Source organism: Camelus dromedarius, chromosome 18 (assembly GCF_036321535.1).
Source record: "Camelus dromedarius isolate mCamDro1 chromosome 18, mCamDro1.pat, whole genome shotgun sequence".
NCBI lineage: Eukaryota > Metazoa > Chordata > Mammalia > Artiodactyla > Camelidae > Camelus > Camelus dromedarius.
In genome coordinates this window covers 20,953,639-20,971,501 of record NC_087453.1, presented here as the reverse complement: position 1 = coordinate 20,971,501, position 17,863 = coordinate 20,953,639, and the positions used below count along the sequence as shown (strand labels likewise).

At 43.3% G+C, this 17,863-nt stretch overlaps 1 protein-coding gene across 1 annotated transcript; it reads left to right on the top strand.

Moving 5' to 3' along the window:
* Positions 1-3,382: 3,382 nt before the first annotated feature.
* Positions 3,383-11,219, top strand: LOC105092519 (latherin). Its single transcript, XM_010984242.1, has 7 exons — positions 3,383-3,470; positions 4,645-4,774; positions 6,387-6,491; positions 7,338-7,487; positions 9,243-9,324; positions 9,964-10,027; positions 11,179-11,219. Exons 1-7 carry the CDS (start codon positions 3,383-3,385, stop codon positions 11,217-11,219), a joined length of 660 nt encoding a protein of 219 aa, XP_010982544.1.
* The last annotated feature ends 6,644 nt before the right edge of the window (positions 11,220-17,863 follow it).

The window sequence follows — 17,863 nt, the reverse complement described above, 5'->3', positions numbered from 1 at the left end:
GAATGGCTTCCTCCCTCACCATCCTCGAGTCCACCTCACTCATGGCACAGATGAGAAAACCAGCTCAGAACAGGACAGGGACATGAATGAACCATGAACCCTGTCTCCCGCCTGTGTTAGTGCTTCCCGAGTTCCCTACACCTCAGCATATGGTGACATTCATGATGTACAGTTCGAAATCTGTTATTGACACATCCATCAAGTGGCTTAAGTGATTCTCTACCCATTTAATCCCCTGGGCCTTCTATGCAGGAATGTTTGCTTTGGAGGTGTTGGATGGACATGGTGAGATGGAGGGCTTCTCATCCGCTTCCCAGCTGTCCATCACTCAATGCCACGTCTCCCCCTGCGATGGGGTCACTCACCTTTTATTAAGTCTGCCCCAGTGCGCAGCCCATCGGGAACCAACTGACGGAGACGCAGGGCATCTCTACAGCGCACCGGAGAAATCCAGGTGAGCACGATGCAATGACCCTCTCCAACCTGCCTTTTCATCAGATACCAAACCAGATTAAACTTCTGATAAATGTCACCAGTTACAAATTGTGACCATTTCTAGCAAAGAACACAAAGAAACAGTGGCTTAAATAATGACGAGACGTCCGGAGGTAGGCTGTTACACTGGCATGGGGGATCCTACCAGCTCTTCCCTCTCTCTGCCTCCCCCAAGGCTGTGGCTTTCCTCTTTGTGCTAATAAAACAGCTGTGGGGCTCCAGCCATCATGCCTGATATCCAATCAGGGAAAAGCAGGAGAGGAAAACAAAAGCTGGGTCAGCCACATTTAATGAACTTTTTAAGAAACCCCAGCCTAAAACTTCCATTGACCATCCCTGGTGGCAAAGAAGGTTGAGAAAGAAAATTTCTTTGTTAGGTCCCTTTCTGCTCTCAAAAATAAAAGGGTTCTGTAAAGAAAGAGAAAAATGGACAGGTGCCTTCAGCTCACCAAGTTTCCATTTCCCGCTCTTTAAAATAGGTCCATAGGACAGGGCTGTTGCCAGGAATTTCTGCAGACCCCCCAGCACTCTTTGAGCATCCTACGATGCCCCCTGGCCATCCTCTCCTCCTTCGGGCTCTGTTAATCTGTGAATCTTCCAAAGGCATCAGCAGGACCAAGGAGGGATAAAGAGAAACATTAGCTTGCAAAATCCAAAATTAACTTCCATTTAGTGCCAACAGGCTAAGCAACTTTCAGAATGCTTGTTGAATCCTATAGTAGCTGTACTTAGTATGTGTAGGGTAAAGTACACACGACTGAAAGTCAGGAGAGCCAGGTTCTAGCCACTAACTATGAGTGGCCTCAGGAAAAGCATAACCCTGCTCTGAGCCTCAGTTTTCTATCAGTGAAATAAGTACTGGGGTGTGTAGGAAGAAGTCCAGATGAGTCCTTTGATTTCTATCCCTGAAACCCCTGCAGGTCCACAAAGAATCTCTCGGAGTAGCCCTGAAACGGACTCTACCTACCTGGGATCCCCACAGGTACCACCGCAAGATGTTAAAGGCCTCAGGTCTCTTTCTCATCCTCTAGGCTGTCGTCTCCTCAATATTTGAATATTTGAACCACCTGTGGGTCTGTTATATTGTATGTTTTAATTTCTTGGATTTCAGTCCATCTTCCTTTTTTTTTAAGCATGCCTTGTGATTTTTTGATTGAATGCTGGACACGGTGATGAAAAGTTGCAGAGGCTTGAAATGATGTTATGTGTTTCCAAAGATGAAGGAAGATAACAGACAGAGTATAAATGGATTGCTTTGGTCCTGCTGAGGCTTAGATTTATGTTTTATTAGGGTGGAACTATTTTGGCTTTGCTCCTACTCCTTGTGGGGAGCCTTTATTTCTAGAGCATGGCCCTTTTTCCTCCAGCAAAGTCTTCTGGATCTTAACTGAAAGCCCAAAGTGTCTACCAAGGCTATTCCACCTCAGTGGTCCTTAAACTCCAATCAACTGTCTCCCCATCACCACACAGCAGAGGTGCTGAAATCTCTGCTCAGCTTTTTAACTTTCTGCTGCTGTTTTCTGCCTTGGAGTCTAATGATTCTGACACCAACTACCATGTGTGGGGTGTTTTCCCGACCATCACCAAGCGATTCTCTGACACCCGCTGGGTGTCCTGTAATTTAACTCAGTTCTGAGACTACCTACCCCGAGATAGCATCAGATTCCACAGGTAAAGGGTCCAGTCCCCCAAAACTGCCCCCAAATTCAGATACCCATTTCAAGTCCAGGTTGTTACCTGCGCTTCTGACAGATTAGCTATAAATCAGAGGTTCCCATGACCCTGCTCCATGGGTCCAATTAATTTGCTAGAGTGACTCACAGAACTCAGAGAAACATTTTACTTACTAGATTACCAGTGTATTATAAAAATGTATAACTCAGGAACAGTCAGATGGAAGAGTTGCATAGGGCAAGGTATGTGGGAAGGGGCACAGAGCTTCCATGCTCTCTCTGGGTGCCCCACCCAGATTCACCTCTCTGAATCCCCGCGTGTTCACAACCCATGAGCTCTGTGAACCCATCTTTTTGGGGTTTTATGAAGACTTCATAACATAGATACAGTTGATTAAATCATCAGCCATTGGTGATTGAACTCAACCTCCAGTCCTCCTCCCCTCCCTGAAGGGGGATGATGGTGAAAGTTCCAACCCTCTATCACCTGTTTGGTTCCCCTGGCAACCAGCCCCCATCCTGGGGTGCTTTCCAAAAGTCACTTAATTAACATAACAAAAGAACTTTGATTACTCTCTTCACTTAGGAAATTTCAAGGGTTTTAGGAGCTCTGTGCTACAAACAGGGACAAGGACCAAATATATGTTTCTTATTATAAATCACAGCTCACAAATCTCACAGTGCACAGGTGAGCTTAAGAGTAGTCCAGTGAGTTGAGGAAAATTTGTACACCAGTTTCAAGGCTCCCTCACTATGGTCCCTTCCTCTGAAGCCAGTGCACATCTCCGCCAACATCTCCCTGGAAAGGGAAGATATGTCCTACACACAATGTCATGTGATGAAGCAACTTGCCCTACTTCCCACAATACCACACCTGGTAAGAGGTGGAGGGCTTCAGAGGCTATTCTCATACTATGACATTATAAACCCTCATACAGGGGCCATTGCAGCTCCACTGGGGAAGGCTTCAGGGAAGACAGTATATCCAGGTGTCTTGGGCATAAATATGGTTGTATAGCCTTGGGCAGGCACTTCCATTTCTTGCTCTATACCATGAGGAAAAGCATGTCTCCTGTCTGAGCCTCAATGACCCCATCTGTAAAATGGGTCCACCTGAGTTCTGTAGCCATCCTGCACTCAAGTTCTGATCCTCTCAGAGAATGACCCACAACTCACCCTGTCTGCCCTGCTTCCCCACAGGTACCTGACCCAAGATGCTGAAGGTCTCCGGCCTCTTTGTTCTTCTCTGTGGGCTGCTTGCTTCATCCTCTGCTCAAGAAGTCCTGTCCCAGATCACCAATGGTAAGACTGTCTAGCCTTGGGTCGTGCCTAGTCTCTGTCAGACCCATAAGACTCCCCTAGAGGTCTAGGTCATTAACCAATGTCAGTTAAGTTCTTATTAGCATAGTGTCTGGGGCACAGTTAACACCATTAATCATTAGCTGTTCTGATCATCACTATGTTACTATATTTAACCCTATTCTCCCAAGAATCCCCTCTTTCCTGTCTCTTGCCCTGTTTCATCTATTAAGATCCACCATCAAACCCTCTTGTCCACCTCTCCTATCATCCCACACTCACTCACTCCCCTCCGGCCACAGCAGCCTCTGCAGCATATTAAGCGCACCCCAGGACCTTTGTACTTGCTATACCCTCTGCCTGGAACACTCTTCTCTTATCAGCAGAGTTCCTTTTCTTCCTTCAGGTCTGAGCTAAAATTCTACATTTGCAGAAAGACCTTCCTGGACCGCCCTACATGTATTAGCACCCTCACCCAATACCCTCAATTTCTCACTCGGCCTTTTATTTTTTCCTTCATAGACATAAATAGCATGGAGCAGAATGCACCAGTATGGTCAGTATGGCTTAGTGGTTAAAATGTTGACAATGTTTTATGTATTACTTGGGAGATAGTCTCTGCTCAGAGACTCTCTAAGTGTCTCCCCTCATCACCGAACCAGCCCAGTTTCACCCCCAGCCTCCTCATCAGCCAAAATCTGAAGAGTTAACACCTGGCATAGCCCAGGATCACCAGGACCAGGCTCCAGAGCTCTGGCTGATGTTCTTTCTGATTGGCTGGTGCCATGCCAAGCTGGTTGCTAAATATTTTGCAACAAGCCCCCTTCCAACACTTCTTTGCCCCCGCCTCCTGCGTGTCTCTTTATTCACTCCTCTGTCGTCTCTCTCCCCTCACCCTCCCTGGAACACCAGCTCCATGAGGGCAGAGAGTTCTGCCTGTTCTCACTGGTGCAGCCCCATCCCTGGCATGGCCCTGGCACACCACAGGCCCCTATGAGTATTCACTGAATGACTATGTCTAGAACTTGGACCAGCACCCAGCAGGCCAGAAAGACTAGATGAATGTAGAGTAAGCACCTCATGAAGGATATACTCAGAGGTCAAGTTTACATCTGAGAATCTTTGGCATCTCAACATCTAATTGGGTTTGGTTGTGGGGTGGGAACTTGTTTTTCAGCTTTGACCCAAGAACTTCTCAGTGAGGGCTTTCTTCCCAGCCTGCAGACAATTGAACTCCAAAGCTCGTTGAAGAATGTCTTCAGCCCCGCAACAGACCTCCTGGACATCAGTAGAGACAGCAATTTTAGGTGAGTGGCCCTGATCACAAACCCCAGGTCCAGGCTCTCCTGGTTGGTTGGTTTGTTAGAGCTGCCCCCACCCTTCTGAGTCTACAGAGGCCCTTTCCTCATCTAACAGCCCTTCCAGCGCTGAGGCCCTGACATCCACCCACTGGCTGGAAGAAGTTCCCACAGTGGGTGAAGGGGTGGGATGTGCAGAAGCTGGGGAGGTGGACAGACAGGAGTTTGGTCTGGGAGGAGGATGGCTGTTCATCACCCTGAGAGCACCACCAGCTCCGGCATCAACTCCTGCCTCTGTTGAAAGGGGAATTATAGCCTCTACCCCCAGAGGACTGTGGTGAACAGTATATGAAATAATGTATATAAAATGTTTGCACAGCTCCCCACCCTTAGTAAGACCCCAAGCGGCAGTGACAGTAACAGTAACCTCTATAATACGGATGTGGTAACAGAAGAATCAATGCTGTCTGACCACCAGAGTGAAGAAGACCCGGATCCCTGTCCTAACACATCTAATTTAACTGCTGATCCCACCCTCGGCCCCACCCGCCTGCTCCTGCCCGTACCCGGTCCATCTCAGTTAGTGATGGCTCCATCCATGTGGTTGCTCTGGCCAAAAATCCGGATGTCGTCTTAGACTCCTCGCTTTCCCTCACGCCCACATCCAGCCTATCAGCCCTACCTTCAAAACACACCCAAGCATCTGACTATTTTCTCCAGTTTCTCTGGTCTGAGCCACCATCGCCTCCCCGCTGACTTACTGTTGAAGGATCCTCTGCTTCCACTTTAACCTCTCCCCCTCCATTCTGCGCCACCAGTATCCAGAAGAATCAAGAAGTATGTCAGATTCTGTAAATCCCTTGCCCAAACCCTCCAGTGTCTTCTCGTTGCTCTCAGAACCAAACCCAAAGTCCTTATCACTGGCCCAACTACCTCCCTCATCTCCTCTCCTACTAGTCTTCCCTCACCCACTTCCCACCAGCCACACTGAGCCTGTTGCTGTTCCTTAAACATGCCAGCCAAGTTCCAGCCTCAGGGCCTTTGCACCTGCTGTCTTCAGCCTGGCCCTTTCTTCCCCTGGCTAATCTCATGACTTGTACTCTCACTTTATTCATGACTCCACCCAAATGTCACCTCCTCTGAGAAGGCTTCCCTGACTACCCTGCCTAAAACTCCATTCTTCCCAATGCCACCCTCTGTCACCTGATCCTGCAGGGCCTTTTCTTCACAGCACCTATCGCCTTGCACATTTTACCTGTATTCATTTACTGGGTTTATTGTTTTGTGCACACACACTTTCCCTAAGCATGTGCTATACATGGCTCCCAATCTTTTCCTTACTATTTATTCACTCATTTATTCCAGCCTGCTTGGTACTGGCCAAAGGACTGGATGCAATCATTCTGAGGTACATTAAAACAAGAGCCTCTTTCTGCTAAGGCTGCATTCCCAGTGCTTATAACACATAGTAGCTGTGCCATAAATCACATGATTAACAAGCGAGTAACTATCTTTGCACACTTTCAGTTTCTGCCCTGCAGGGGACCTGCCTTTGCATAAAGTGAGGTCTGCCTTCAGCTGGAGCTGCAACCTCCCCCTGTTGTGCTCTTTCTTCACCCAGAATACAGCTGAGAGACCCTGAACTCCTTCAGGTCTCCCTCCAGGACTCCCACAACAACAACGAGGCCGAGTTACTGGTAGCATTGTTATTTTCTATCCAAGTGAAGTAAGTAAAGCTGTGAGTTTCATGTACAGCTCTGTCCACTTTTACACAGGTGTGCAGCAGGGAAGGGGGAAGCAGCCATAATTAAAGGGCATCCGGCACAATTTCGGAAAGATTCATTGTGTGGTTGGGACGGAACGCCCTCCCTCTCTGGGCCTGGGTCACCCTGTGTGTAGAATTAGGACCTGAAGACTACTTGAATGCTCCCATCCTGGGGCTCCTCCGGGGTAAGGAGGGAGGTAAAGCAACTTTCTATTCCCTGCTTCATCCAAAGAGCCCCCACTCACTAATTTGAACTTCATGAGCCCATTTAGCTCTGACTGAATATGATTTAAGATGAGGACTTAGGAATTGGCTCTAGACCCCACTCCTCGCCGCCAATGCCTAGAGAGCTTTTTGGGTCTACATGGTGTACTTTTAGAGAGCATGGGCATTCTTCAGTACATTACAGCTTTCACCTCTCCCTGTGAAACTAAGCTGTGGTCTATTTCATTCATTTCCATTTCCAGTCTGGCCCTTGAGGCAGTGGATTTTGAGACATCTGAAAGAGTACTTTCCAAAGTCTCAGTTTCTTGCTTTTGATAGGATGTTATTCTTGAAATTAACTTTTTCCTTTCTAACTGTCCCCTGAACCAGAGGTAGTATCAGTCATACATCCTGAATGCCAATGGCTGGAGTCATTCCCATTCTCTAGTCCTGAATCACCTCTTCCAAACAATGAGGAAAGAATCATAATAGGGGGATTTTGAGGGTCCTGTGCAAACATGGGAACCCTCATTCTAGAAATAAACAAGGGTGTAGTGAGCTCTGAAATTCTCTTCCACCAGCCTTAACTCTTCCCTCCTGCAGGTTCCCAGCTCTTAATTCCCTTCTATTTCAAGTGCGGACAAATATGAAAATCCAGCTTCATTTGGAGAAGGATGTAGATGGCAGATACCTACTCGCCTTTGGGCACTGCAGGCTCGTTCCAGAAAGTGTATGGATCGAACCTAGAAGTTTGTGAGTTCTCCGTCTTTCTCTCTCTGGATCCAGCTGGTTATGATGAAGCCCATCTTAAGGCTTCACCTGAAAGATGTCACCAGCAAAACAGTACCTTCCAAAATGAGCCTTTTGTATGCAGCAGGTTGTGCATCCTATAAATAGAACATCATGTCAATGAAAAATTGTGTTTATTATAAAAATAATAACTTTATGGACATGAAGAGAGGTTTACTGCATAGCACTGAGGACAAAGAAAAGAGGATCACTTGATCATTGGTTGGTATTTAGATATTTCTGAATTTTTTGCTATCATAAGTCATCCTGAGCATTTTGATACATTTTTCCAAAAATAGAATTATAAATAGAATCATTTATTTATTGTAGATTTCTAAAATTATTGAAAAAGTATAAACATTTTTATGACTTTTAAATTCTAAGGCATATAATAGTTTTAAGACGTTTCAAATCACTTACAAATACTTGGCGAATAGAATTGAACTAAGTGACATGTTTCTGGCCGGTATTAATCAGTTTCACTACATATTCACTGAATACCAATTGTTCTCTTCAGTAGGTAGGAAATATCATGAATGCAATTATTTTCTCTTTTTTCTTTTTTTTTCCTTTTGGCTACCAGTAGTAGTCTATGACATTTCCTTTACTAGTCTATGACATTTCCTCTTCAGAGTTACCATTTTCAAAGGTTTGCACTTTTATTAACTAGAGTTTTAGTGTTTTCTTATAAATTTATAATCTCTTTTTTACAATCGTCTTTGGTAAGATTTTTCTTTTAAACTCAGGCTGACATCCACAATTAACTGAATGCAATAGCCATCACCAATGTATTTTATACTGTGTCTTTTTCACTTCTGCATTGTTTATTTTGACTCATCTCCCAGTCTCTCACAGTTACAAGAAAGGACTGAGTGTGGACTCCTTTCTGAAACCATACAGGTCTGGTACTGTCCTCTGGTCATGTTCAAACATAAGTGAGAACCAGGCCAGCTACAGCCTCCCTGACTCACAGCCATCTCCCCCTAGGAAGACTATATATGGCTCCCGTGTTTTTTGATACATTGAAGAAAATAAGTCCCGTTTTTTGCGGGACATCTGAGATGTTAGGCTGGAAGTGGTAGATCAACTGACATACATAAAAGGGTTTTATAGAATAAAGACACAGACCCATTGCCTGAGATTTAGATTTACCCTGACCCACTAGTCACTCAAGTGACTCATTAGGGACTGAGTCATGAATACAAAGATACCTTTTCACTGCTGTTTCCTGCTTCTTTTTCACCTCCCCTCACTGAAGAATGATAATATACCATTCTTTCCATGAATACACAACCATCTGGCCAAGGAGATAAGTTCTATTGTAGCATTAGATAATCAGAGAAATGGGAGAGTCGGCCAGAGAGGACTCAGGGTTGGCTAGAGAGGTCAGGAAGGACTTTCTGGAGGAAACTGGTTGGCTGGACCTAGAAGGGTGATAGGAGTTGAAGAAGGCTTTCCAGGAGAGAAAACAAAATAGACACAGAGAGGGAAATAAGAGGAGCAATGATAAGGGCAAGAGGATTGAAATTGAAAGATTAATTTTAAGGAGCCCTAAGAGGTAGGTCAGAGCAGGAGGGCAAGGCTGGGTCATGAAGCACACTGGAAACAAGGAGTAGACTTTAAGCAATTTGGGGTCCATTGAGCAAAGAAGTGAGATGAAGAAAGGAGGATTTGGGAGAAATTAATCTGTTCTACCAACTTCTGTCATTCTTCATTTAGAAACACCCGGATATCAAATTTTGTTGTGGGAAACGTGGAGAAAATCCTGAAAAACCTAATCATCAATAATTTGGGAGCCAACGTAAGTCTACAAAACCAGATTACTTCAGTTTTTGAGTCTGATGCTCGGAGGTTGGTGGATTGGCTCTTCTTGATAAATTGGGGGAAAAAATGCCCCAGAAAGGAGAGTTAGGGAGAGAGGAAATGGCATTTATTAAGCTCCCATTCTGCAACAAGACACACGTGAGGTTTTTTAGAGACATTATTTAATTCTTGAGGTCAAAATTGGCATCTGTATGACTGAAGGTGAGTTGATAAGCCTCACCAAGACTCCATTTCCTTATCTGTAAAATAAGTAAAAGTAATAATAAAATTAATAGCTAATATTCTTTAAGCTCACAGATACTGTGCCAAGTATCTTAGATGGATCTTCTTATCTCATTCTCCTAACAGTCTTATACTTCAGGTAACAATATTATCTCCATTTTCCAGATTTAAGAAGAAGTCTGAGAAGAATGACTTACCCAAGTCATATAACTGCCAATTGGCTCAGCTGACATAGGATCCTAGGGCAATCTGTCTGTCCCCCAAAACCACTTTATTACTTGATTTTTCCCTAGGATGCATTGGCTTAGAAGAAGAACTTGCCTTGATTACTCCCATTCACGCTCTGGTTGGTAGAATCCTCCTCCTGACTCTTGCATATTTCCTTGTCTTGCAGGTATGTCCCCTCATTAATTCATGGCTCTATAACCTGAACCCGCAGGTGGCTAATGAGCTGATTAGTAAGTGCTGGCAGTGGGAAGGGACAGGAACACTTTGGGAGAAAACTCCAACCCCTCCTTCACCCTTCATCTCTCGTGCCCTTACCTCACCTTGACACTTCTCCCAAATCAAAAATCCCGACCCTCCTGAGGTGGAACAGTCCCTAATAATAACAGTCCTAATGAACTCAGCCACCGTTTATTGAGGGAGTCCTGTGCGCCAAGCCCAGGGCTAAACATCTTGTTTGCGCTAGTCACTGACCCTCCACCACTAGTTAATTACATGCTACTTCCAATTCTATTATGATCCCAAAAGCCTAGAGAAGCTGAGATATGAATGGAGGCTTCTCTGGGGGAGAAAACTGTCTCCATTATCCTCCTCCTAAACTTTGGATGTTCAATTATGAACAGAAAATTGGCCTAGTTTCAGCCAAGACAAAAACTGCTTCCTTCCAGTAGTCTCTACCTCCAAGCACCCGAAGTTTCCACATCTGCCAGAACCCCAAACAATCATGCAAGATTGAATCTCAGCAACTGAGAATTCCCACATGGAATCTGCAAACCAATAGAATTGCTGGGTTGAAAGAACTCTTTCTTCCTTCACTGAGTATTTACTAATTCTACCAAGTGCTAGACGCTGGAGGTTCTCTCCCAGCAAGCAGTTTTCTGGCCTCTGCTCACATCCCTCCACTGACAGGAGCTCACTGCTTATGAGGTAGGAGGCTCGAGGCAGTTAATCTAGATGAGCCTTAAAGCTCCCAAAGGTTGGTCCGCAGGCTCCCCAAAGTAAATATGAGTGGAGTAGCTCAACCAACACCCTCACCCTGCTCATATTGGACCACCACTTTAGAGAGGTGGCCAGGAAAATGGAGACTCTGGTTGCTGTAAGGCAAACTTCCTCCATAGTCTCATTTCAGTGTATAGCTCTCAAGTGATTCTCTGGGAAGGACCGTTGTTACCAATTTATGGATGAGAAAAATGAGGCCCAGAACTATGAGTGAAATGGTCAGAATCAGCCAGTGACAAAGAGCCTCCAGCCCTAGCCTCCTGTCTCCAAGCCTTTGGCTCACTCCCCAACCCTGCCCTGCACCCAGTAAGAGCAGAGGAGACTCCCTTGGCCTCTCTGATACGTCTTCACTCCCACTGTCTGAAGTATCTGTTTTGCATTCTAGATGTGCTGCTGCAGCATAGCTCGCACCAAGTTGCCATCTAAATATCCCCAAAGTGAAGAAGCCAGGTTTGTACCAATCCGGTAAGACATCAGAGTATCTTCCATTCCTTAGTGCTTGGCCTTTACGGTCATTATAAATGTGTGATTCATTCATTCATAAAATTTCAGTTTAGGGACCTACTACGTGCTAGATACTAGGGATACAACCATGAACAACACAAAGACTCTTCTCTCCTGGGGTTTGTATCCTAGTTCGGTGTTCTAACAATGAACTAGGAAATCAGTACATAGTCAGTTAAATTCCAGAGAATGGTACTTCGAAGAAAACAAAGTAGGAGAGTGACTAGGGTGGAGGCAGGGAGGAAGGCATCAAATTAAGAGAGCATAGGCCAGCAGAAGGTGCTTTGAGGAGGTCTTTCACCTGAACCTGAATGATCAAGTGGAAATTGTGCCAAGCCCCAGGGGGAAAGAACGTCACAGGCAGAAGGATGAGCGTGTGCAAAAGCCCTGAAGGAATGAACTTGCCTTTTTGAAGCAAAGAAAGAAGAACAATGTGCCTGGAGTGTGGAAGGGGCTCAGCTACAGGAAGTGTCTTTATAAGGATGCTATTTGGTGTAGAAAAGAGGGAGCTTTTTGTAAAAGAGGATGCCATTATTCACTTATCATGTCTTTTTTGGGGGGTGGGGGCAATTATTTTGTGCTGAATACACTCTGCTCAAATGTCACCATCTCAGGTCTCTCAAAAAAGCCTATCTGCCACTCTCTTCCCTACCTTATTTTTCTTCATGACATTCATCTGACTTCCTACTGTATTACTCATTTCTTTTCTGTCTCCTGCACTAGAATGTATACTTCATGAAGGCAAAGACTTTGTCTTATTCCTTGTTTTATCCCAGGTGACAAGATTACAAAGATGGCTCACACATGGCCCTTGACCTCAAAAGCCCCCCGTGTAGTAAGGAATAAGGCAAATAAATAGGCAATTGTATATGCAAGTAAGGCACTCTGGTTGAGATTCTGTGGAAGTAGAGAGGCAAGATCCAGCAGCCCTGTCCGGGGACTTACTGGACGGCTTCACAGAGGAGGCAGGATTTAAACTGGGTGTTGAAAGACGATTAAGAGTTCCCTTGTGGGAAAAGACATTAAAGCAGAGGATACAGCTTGTGCAAATACACAGGAATTGGAAAGTATCTGTGTTCTGGACAATGGGGAGAAACTCTGGGTGCGTGGGGGACTAACTTAGTTATGTAGCATTCTAAGCCAATGCTGTTCAATAGAAATATAACACAAAACACATATGTAATTTTGAGTTTTTTAGTAACAACACTTTTAAAGGAAAAAGAAACAGATTATATTAACTTTAGCAAAAAAGTTTATTTACCCAGTATACCCAAAATATTGTCATGTCGACATATAATCAATATGAAAATATTAATATATTAATGAAGCATTTTATATTTTATTTTTGTACTAGGTCTTTGATAGCTAGTATGTATTTTATACATACAGCACATTTCAATTAGGGCTAGCTGTGTTTCAAGTGCTTAATATCCACATCTGGCTATTAGATGCCATATTGGGCAGTACAGCTCTAACCAAGCTAATTTGCTGCTAGCTGCAAAACTTTGAGAGACCTAGAACATCTCATTTTATCCCCACCAATACATCACAGAAGTCCCAAACTGTGTCCCCTATACTGTATCCAGTTCACATACATATTTTATTAAGCCTAGAAAGTATACTATAAAATTTGATATTTGTATATAAAATGTATTTTATTTATATTATTTACAATGTGTAAAATAAATTTATATTATTTATAGCGTGCATGAGTTGCCAATATTAAAAGGAAGAAATATGTCTTTTGATCAACCAAAACATCTGGCAATATTTTACATCTTTGTGTCATGAATATGCCAATGTGAGGAGGAAGATCTGTCTTAGTTGATGAGAGTCCAAGGAACATCGAGAAATTGTTATCCAGGGATAGGCAGAGGATGGGCAGCTGGACAGGAATGTGTTTCAGCACCATGGATAGTGGACAGCAATACTAATGTGAAAGAAGGTGGAGGAGGGGAAAGGCTCTCAGCTCTGGCTTACAGCTTCCTTAAAAAGAGTATGAGGTTGGCTAATATCTTGATTATCTCACACAGAGTTAGATCCGGCTGGCTGGTCTCCTCCCTGGAATGTCCTCCAAGCTCCAGGCCGTCACTTGTGTAGATGTTCATGTTGATTATTTACCTGCTGCCTAGAATTTCATTAGCCACCCTGGACCCAAAGATTCCCTACTTCTCTGGGTATGAAGGCTATTTCCCTATAAATCCTCACCAAAATCCATGTGATGATTTCCCATAATCTACCCACAATAAATTTTTTGCAGCTCTGAACTGTGGACTGTCCAGCTTCCGTAGTTCCATGTGAGCAGGAGCAAAAATAGCCAGAGATGGTAGTGGGTCTGATCATAACAAAAGTTTGCAAGGTGGGGGAAGATGCCTGGTTAATTTAGCTTTTATCTCAGAAATACCTGAACACTCCGACCCAGAGTTTCCCCAAAGCTAAGGAACAAGGCTTCCTGTTTCAAATAAGATGTTTTCTGAACTGATTCTGTGACCTCGGGTAACTACAGCCTCTGGGCCACCGTCTCCCCACTGTGAAATGACAATGTTGGTCTAAGTGCCCTCAGGCAAGAACAGTCTACAAGTTGTGGTTTATGGAAGAAAGTTTATCTCTGTCCTGGTAACTCCATTTTTCTTCTCTGTGTCACAAAACTCCTTAAAAGACATAGATATTCACTACCTTGACTTCTTTATCTTCATCCATTGCTCGGTTTTGGATAATCTGGCTTCTTCCCCCAAATCCTCAAAATAACTTGCCCTAGGTCATCTATGAACTCCTTCAAGGCCAGTACCAAGGAACGCTTATTCACTGTTCATATTCTTCCATTCACCAGCATTTAACACTTTGAATGACTACTTCAACCTACTCCCCACCTGCTCCACCTCCTCTTTTTCATCCTTATTACTACCTTTATTCATGCCTGGCACTCTTCTGTGTCTTTAACATACATTACATCACTTACTCTTTTAAATAAGCTTTGTTGGTTATTAAGATTTTGCCTCTCACTTCCAAATCTATTGTTCTGTACTCTGCTTAGTGGTGTTGGTCTGGGACTCTGCAAACCACATATCTTCTTTGCTGGTTTGCTTCTTGTTAGAGTCTGCCAATAGAGTTTGCTAGAGGGAGACTGCAAAACTGGAAGAGGAGAAAAGAAAGCTCCTCTCTCCTGTTTGCTTCTATTCCTCTAAGCATCACCTGCCAATGGTTCTTTACCCAGCTAGGGAAAGTGGGTTTGAGCTTATCCATTTTTTTTTAATGCTCCTAAAACCAGCCTTATCAAGCCCCTTTAGAATACTGCACCAGCCAACAGGTATCCCTTCCTCTGAAGTTTTCTCCCCAGTTTAATGGGGTTCCTCCTTAAAGATCCTCAAAACTCATTCCCACCACTTTTTGTTGCCACAAGACCCATAACTAAGTTCAGATATCAGCAGGCTCCAGGGGGATAAAAATAAAGGATGGAATAACTTATGTACTTAAAATTGTTGCAATTTTTAGCAAATTTACATAAGCAGACACGGGGAATATTTTAGCAATTTATTCTAAATATGTTAGACAAAGGAAGACAGACTATAGCACTGGGTTGTTCTTAATTAATTGATGGGTACATTTATCAGAGGTTCTAGATTTAATATTAGATCACACATCTGAAAATGGCTTAATAGTTCACTGTGCTGATTACTCGAAACTGAACTCAACAATGGCCTTCACTCAGTGAGGCTGAGATGCCAGAACTTCCCAGGTTTAACATAAAGTAAGGCTTTACTTTAAGTAAGTCTCCCAAAAGTTTAAGGAGATGGAACCGTTGGAGTGGATTTATCTTTTGCAAACATATGCACCAACACCATTACATCTCCTGAGGGAGCCTGAAGATCAATCTCTTTACTAAGAAATTGAGAAATACTTTAGTAAGGAGAACATCAGCATCCTTGAAGTGCTCTGTGATGGCTGTTTTCTGTTGCTTGGGAAACGCTGCCATTGAGAAGGACTCCCTGATTTCAATTGGGATCATGAGGTAAAGATAACAGAGAGCAAGTGCAGAGCTTAACTGGCAGAAAAAAAAGGTGGCATGCTTATTGTAATGGATAGCAAGGATGAATTGGTAATCAGAATATTTGGCAATTTCTAACTGATCACAGTTCCCCTATAAAGGAAATAGATGGTCCATCTACTAAATGTTAATTGATCAGTGGGATTTTCAGGTTTGGAATCCAGAAACCTGACTCGGGTTGCCAAAATGGAGAATCAGAGCCTCTAACCCAATTTCCAGTTATAAGCCAGTTCAGAATCAGGAAACCATTGATCAAAGGGAAAGCAAAAGATCTGGCAATATTGCCATAGTAAATATAGTAAATCTTTCTTCAAGTCTTTCCTCAATTGGCCTGTTAACATTTATTAGAATCATAATTTACTATGAAAAAATACTCAAACTTCTAAGAATGTGAGATACTGGCTCTGAATTTGTTATTTTCCAGGAACTCAGAATGCCTTTATGATCCACCAGTTAGAGTGGGCTTATGGTTTTCAAGTGATAAATGGGGTTCTGACACAAGTTTGATTCAGAGTGGGCCAGCTAATTATACGGACGCGTTCTGGGATTATTTCCCCAGTTCATGAATGTGTAATTGGAATAGACATAATTAGCAACTGGCAGACTCCCCAGCTGGCTCTCTGATCCATGGAGTGAGAGGAGGAAATGCCAAGCAGAAACTCCTGGAGCTTTCTCTTGTAATAGGATAATAAACCAAAATCAATTGGGGGAAATTAAAGAGACAAAGGCTATCATTTAAATTAGAGAGAAAAAAGGATGACGATACTTGTATCAGACAGGATTAATTCAGAGAAGGAGAAAGAGAAGGAATTGGCTTACATGATTACAAGGGTTGGTTAAGCAAGACCAAAAGGCATAGGTCAAGCCATCAGGAAAAGAAGATGAAGGGCTGAAGCTGCTGTCCACAAGAAATATTTCTTCTTTTTCTCCTTCTCCTCCTCCTTTTTCTCCTCCTCCTTTTTCTTCTTTGTCTCTCTGTATCTCTCTTCCTCCCCTTAGCCTTACATTAAAGATCTTCTGACTGATGGAATTAGTCCCACCTAAATTATCCAGTCATCTCATTATGGACCTTAATTACATCTGAAAACTCCCTTCAGAGTAACACCTAGATTCAAATGTGATTAAATGACTGGGGACTTTAGCCTAGCTAAGTTGACACATGGGGGAAAAAACTTACCCCACCCCCACTTAACAGGACTGTTCACTGTCCACAGCTCCTGGCATCTGGGATACACTGTTGCCCTGGAAAACATTTCTGCCCTTACACCAAGTTGTAGGAACCATCAGAATCAGCTGGCTTTTACTTGGCAGTGTTATCTGCACACCTTTATAGTTTTCCTTTGGGCTAGTCAGCAATCTTGCTCTCTACCATAATATAATCTGCAAAAATCTTGATTATTTTGATATCATGGAACATCACATATGCCAATACAATGTTAACATTATGCTTATTAGACTTGAGGAGTAGGAATTAGCAAGCATTTAAATGCATTAGCAAAATACACATGAGTAGAAAGGTAAGACAGGATCTCATGAAAACCCCAGACCCCGTTACTTTGATGACATTTCTGAGAGGACTGTGGTTAAGAGCATGTCAAGGTATCCTTTTCGAGATTAAAAAAAACAAATTGCCATGCCCTTGCAATGCTTATTCTTACAATAAGGCACAAAGCTTCATGGCCATTTTAATTTTTAAGGCAACATATACCACAATTACAAGTACTTTTCTGATGCATTTGCTGAGTAACTTCTTAAAGCATTAGATTTGAGTAGGAATGAGTGCAAGTAAAGTCTCTCCAGCAAACAGTGCAAACTTCTCTGCCACTTTGTCCTTATGGCCTAGGCAGGACCAATGATAATTTTATAGTATCTTTAGCAAACGAAGATGTGGAGTGGATGTTCTGGAAAGCTCTAAAAAAAGAAACACAGCGCACCAGGACTTTTGGAGAAAAGTACTATCCTATTCTGCAGATAACTGTTTTGATTTAGAAGAACAGCTCCTGTCTTGCTACTGAGTCCTGGTGGAGATGAATATCTAACCAGAGGACATCAAATGACCATGCAACCTGAGCTGTCCCTCATGGACGATGTGTAATCTGATCTATCAAGTCTTCATATTGGGCACCCACAGCAACAATCCTTCTCCATTTGGAACAGTATATAAGAGATTATGCCTGGGCAGGTCCTAAAGTCACAAGCAGTTTTTATGAGTAGATGACTCATATATTTGACTCCTTGTAAAGAAAAAAACACACCATTATTTTCATTTGTGTTACATACAGTACTCTCAAATATTATCCACCAATTTTGACATTTCAGACACCAGATATGTGAGTTTTTCCCACACATCAAGAAATCCTGCTGGCTATCCTACAATTGAACTCAGTTCTGACACTATCTACCTGGAGATGGGATTAAGGGCACAGGTTAAGGGTTCAGTCCTACAAGAACACCCCCTCTGTCTTCATTAGGGCTCAATCACAAGTCCAGACTGTTACCTGTGCTTCATGAGCCACAGGCT

Coding starts and splice junctions, on each gene's coding strand:
- LOC105092519 (XM_010984242.1), top strand. CDS start 3,383: ATGCTGAAGGTCTCCGGCCTCTTTGTTCTTCTCTGTGGGCTGCTTGCT. Junction 3,471..4,644: donor CCTGTCCCAGATCACCAATG/GTAAGACTGTCT, acceptor CTTGTTTTTCAG/CTTTGACCCAAGAACTTCTC. Junction 10,028..11,178: donor GGTGGCTAATGAGCTGATTA/GTAAGTGCTGGC, acceptor TTTGCATTCTAG/ATGTGCTGCTGCAGCATAGC.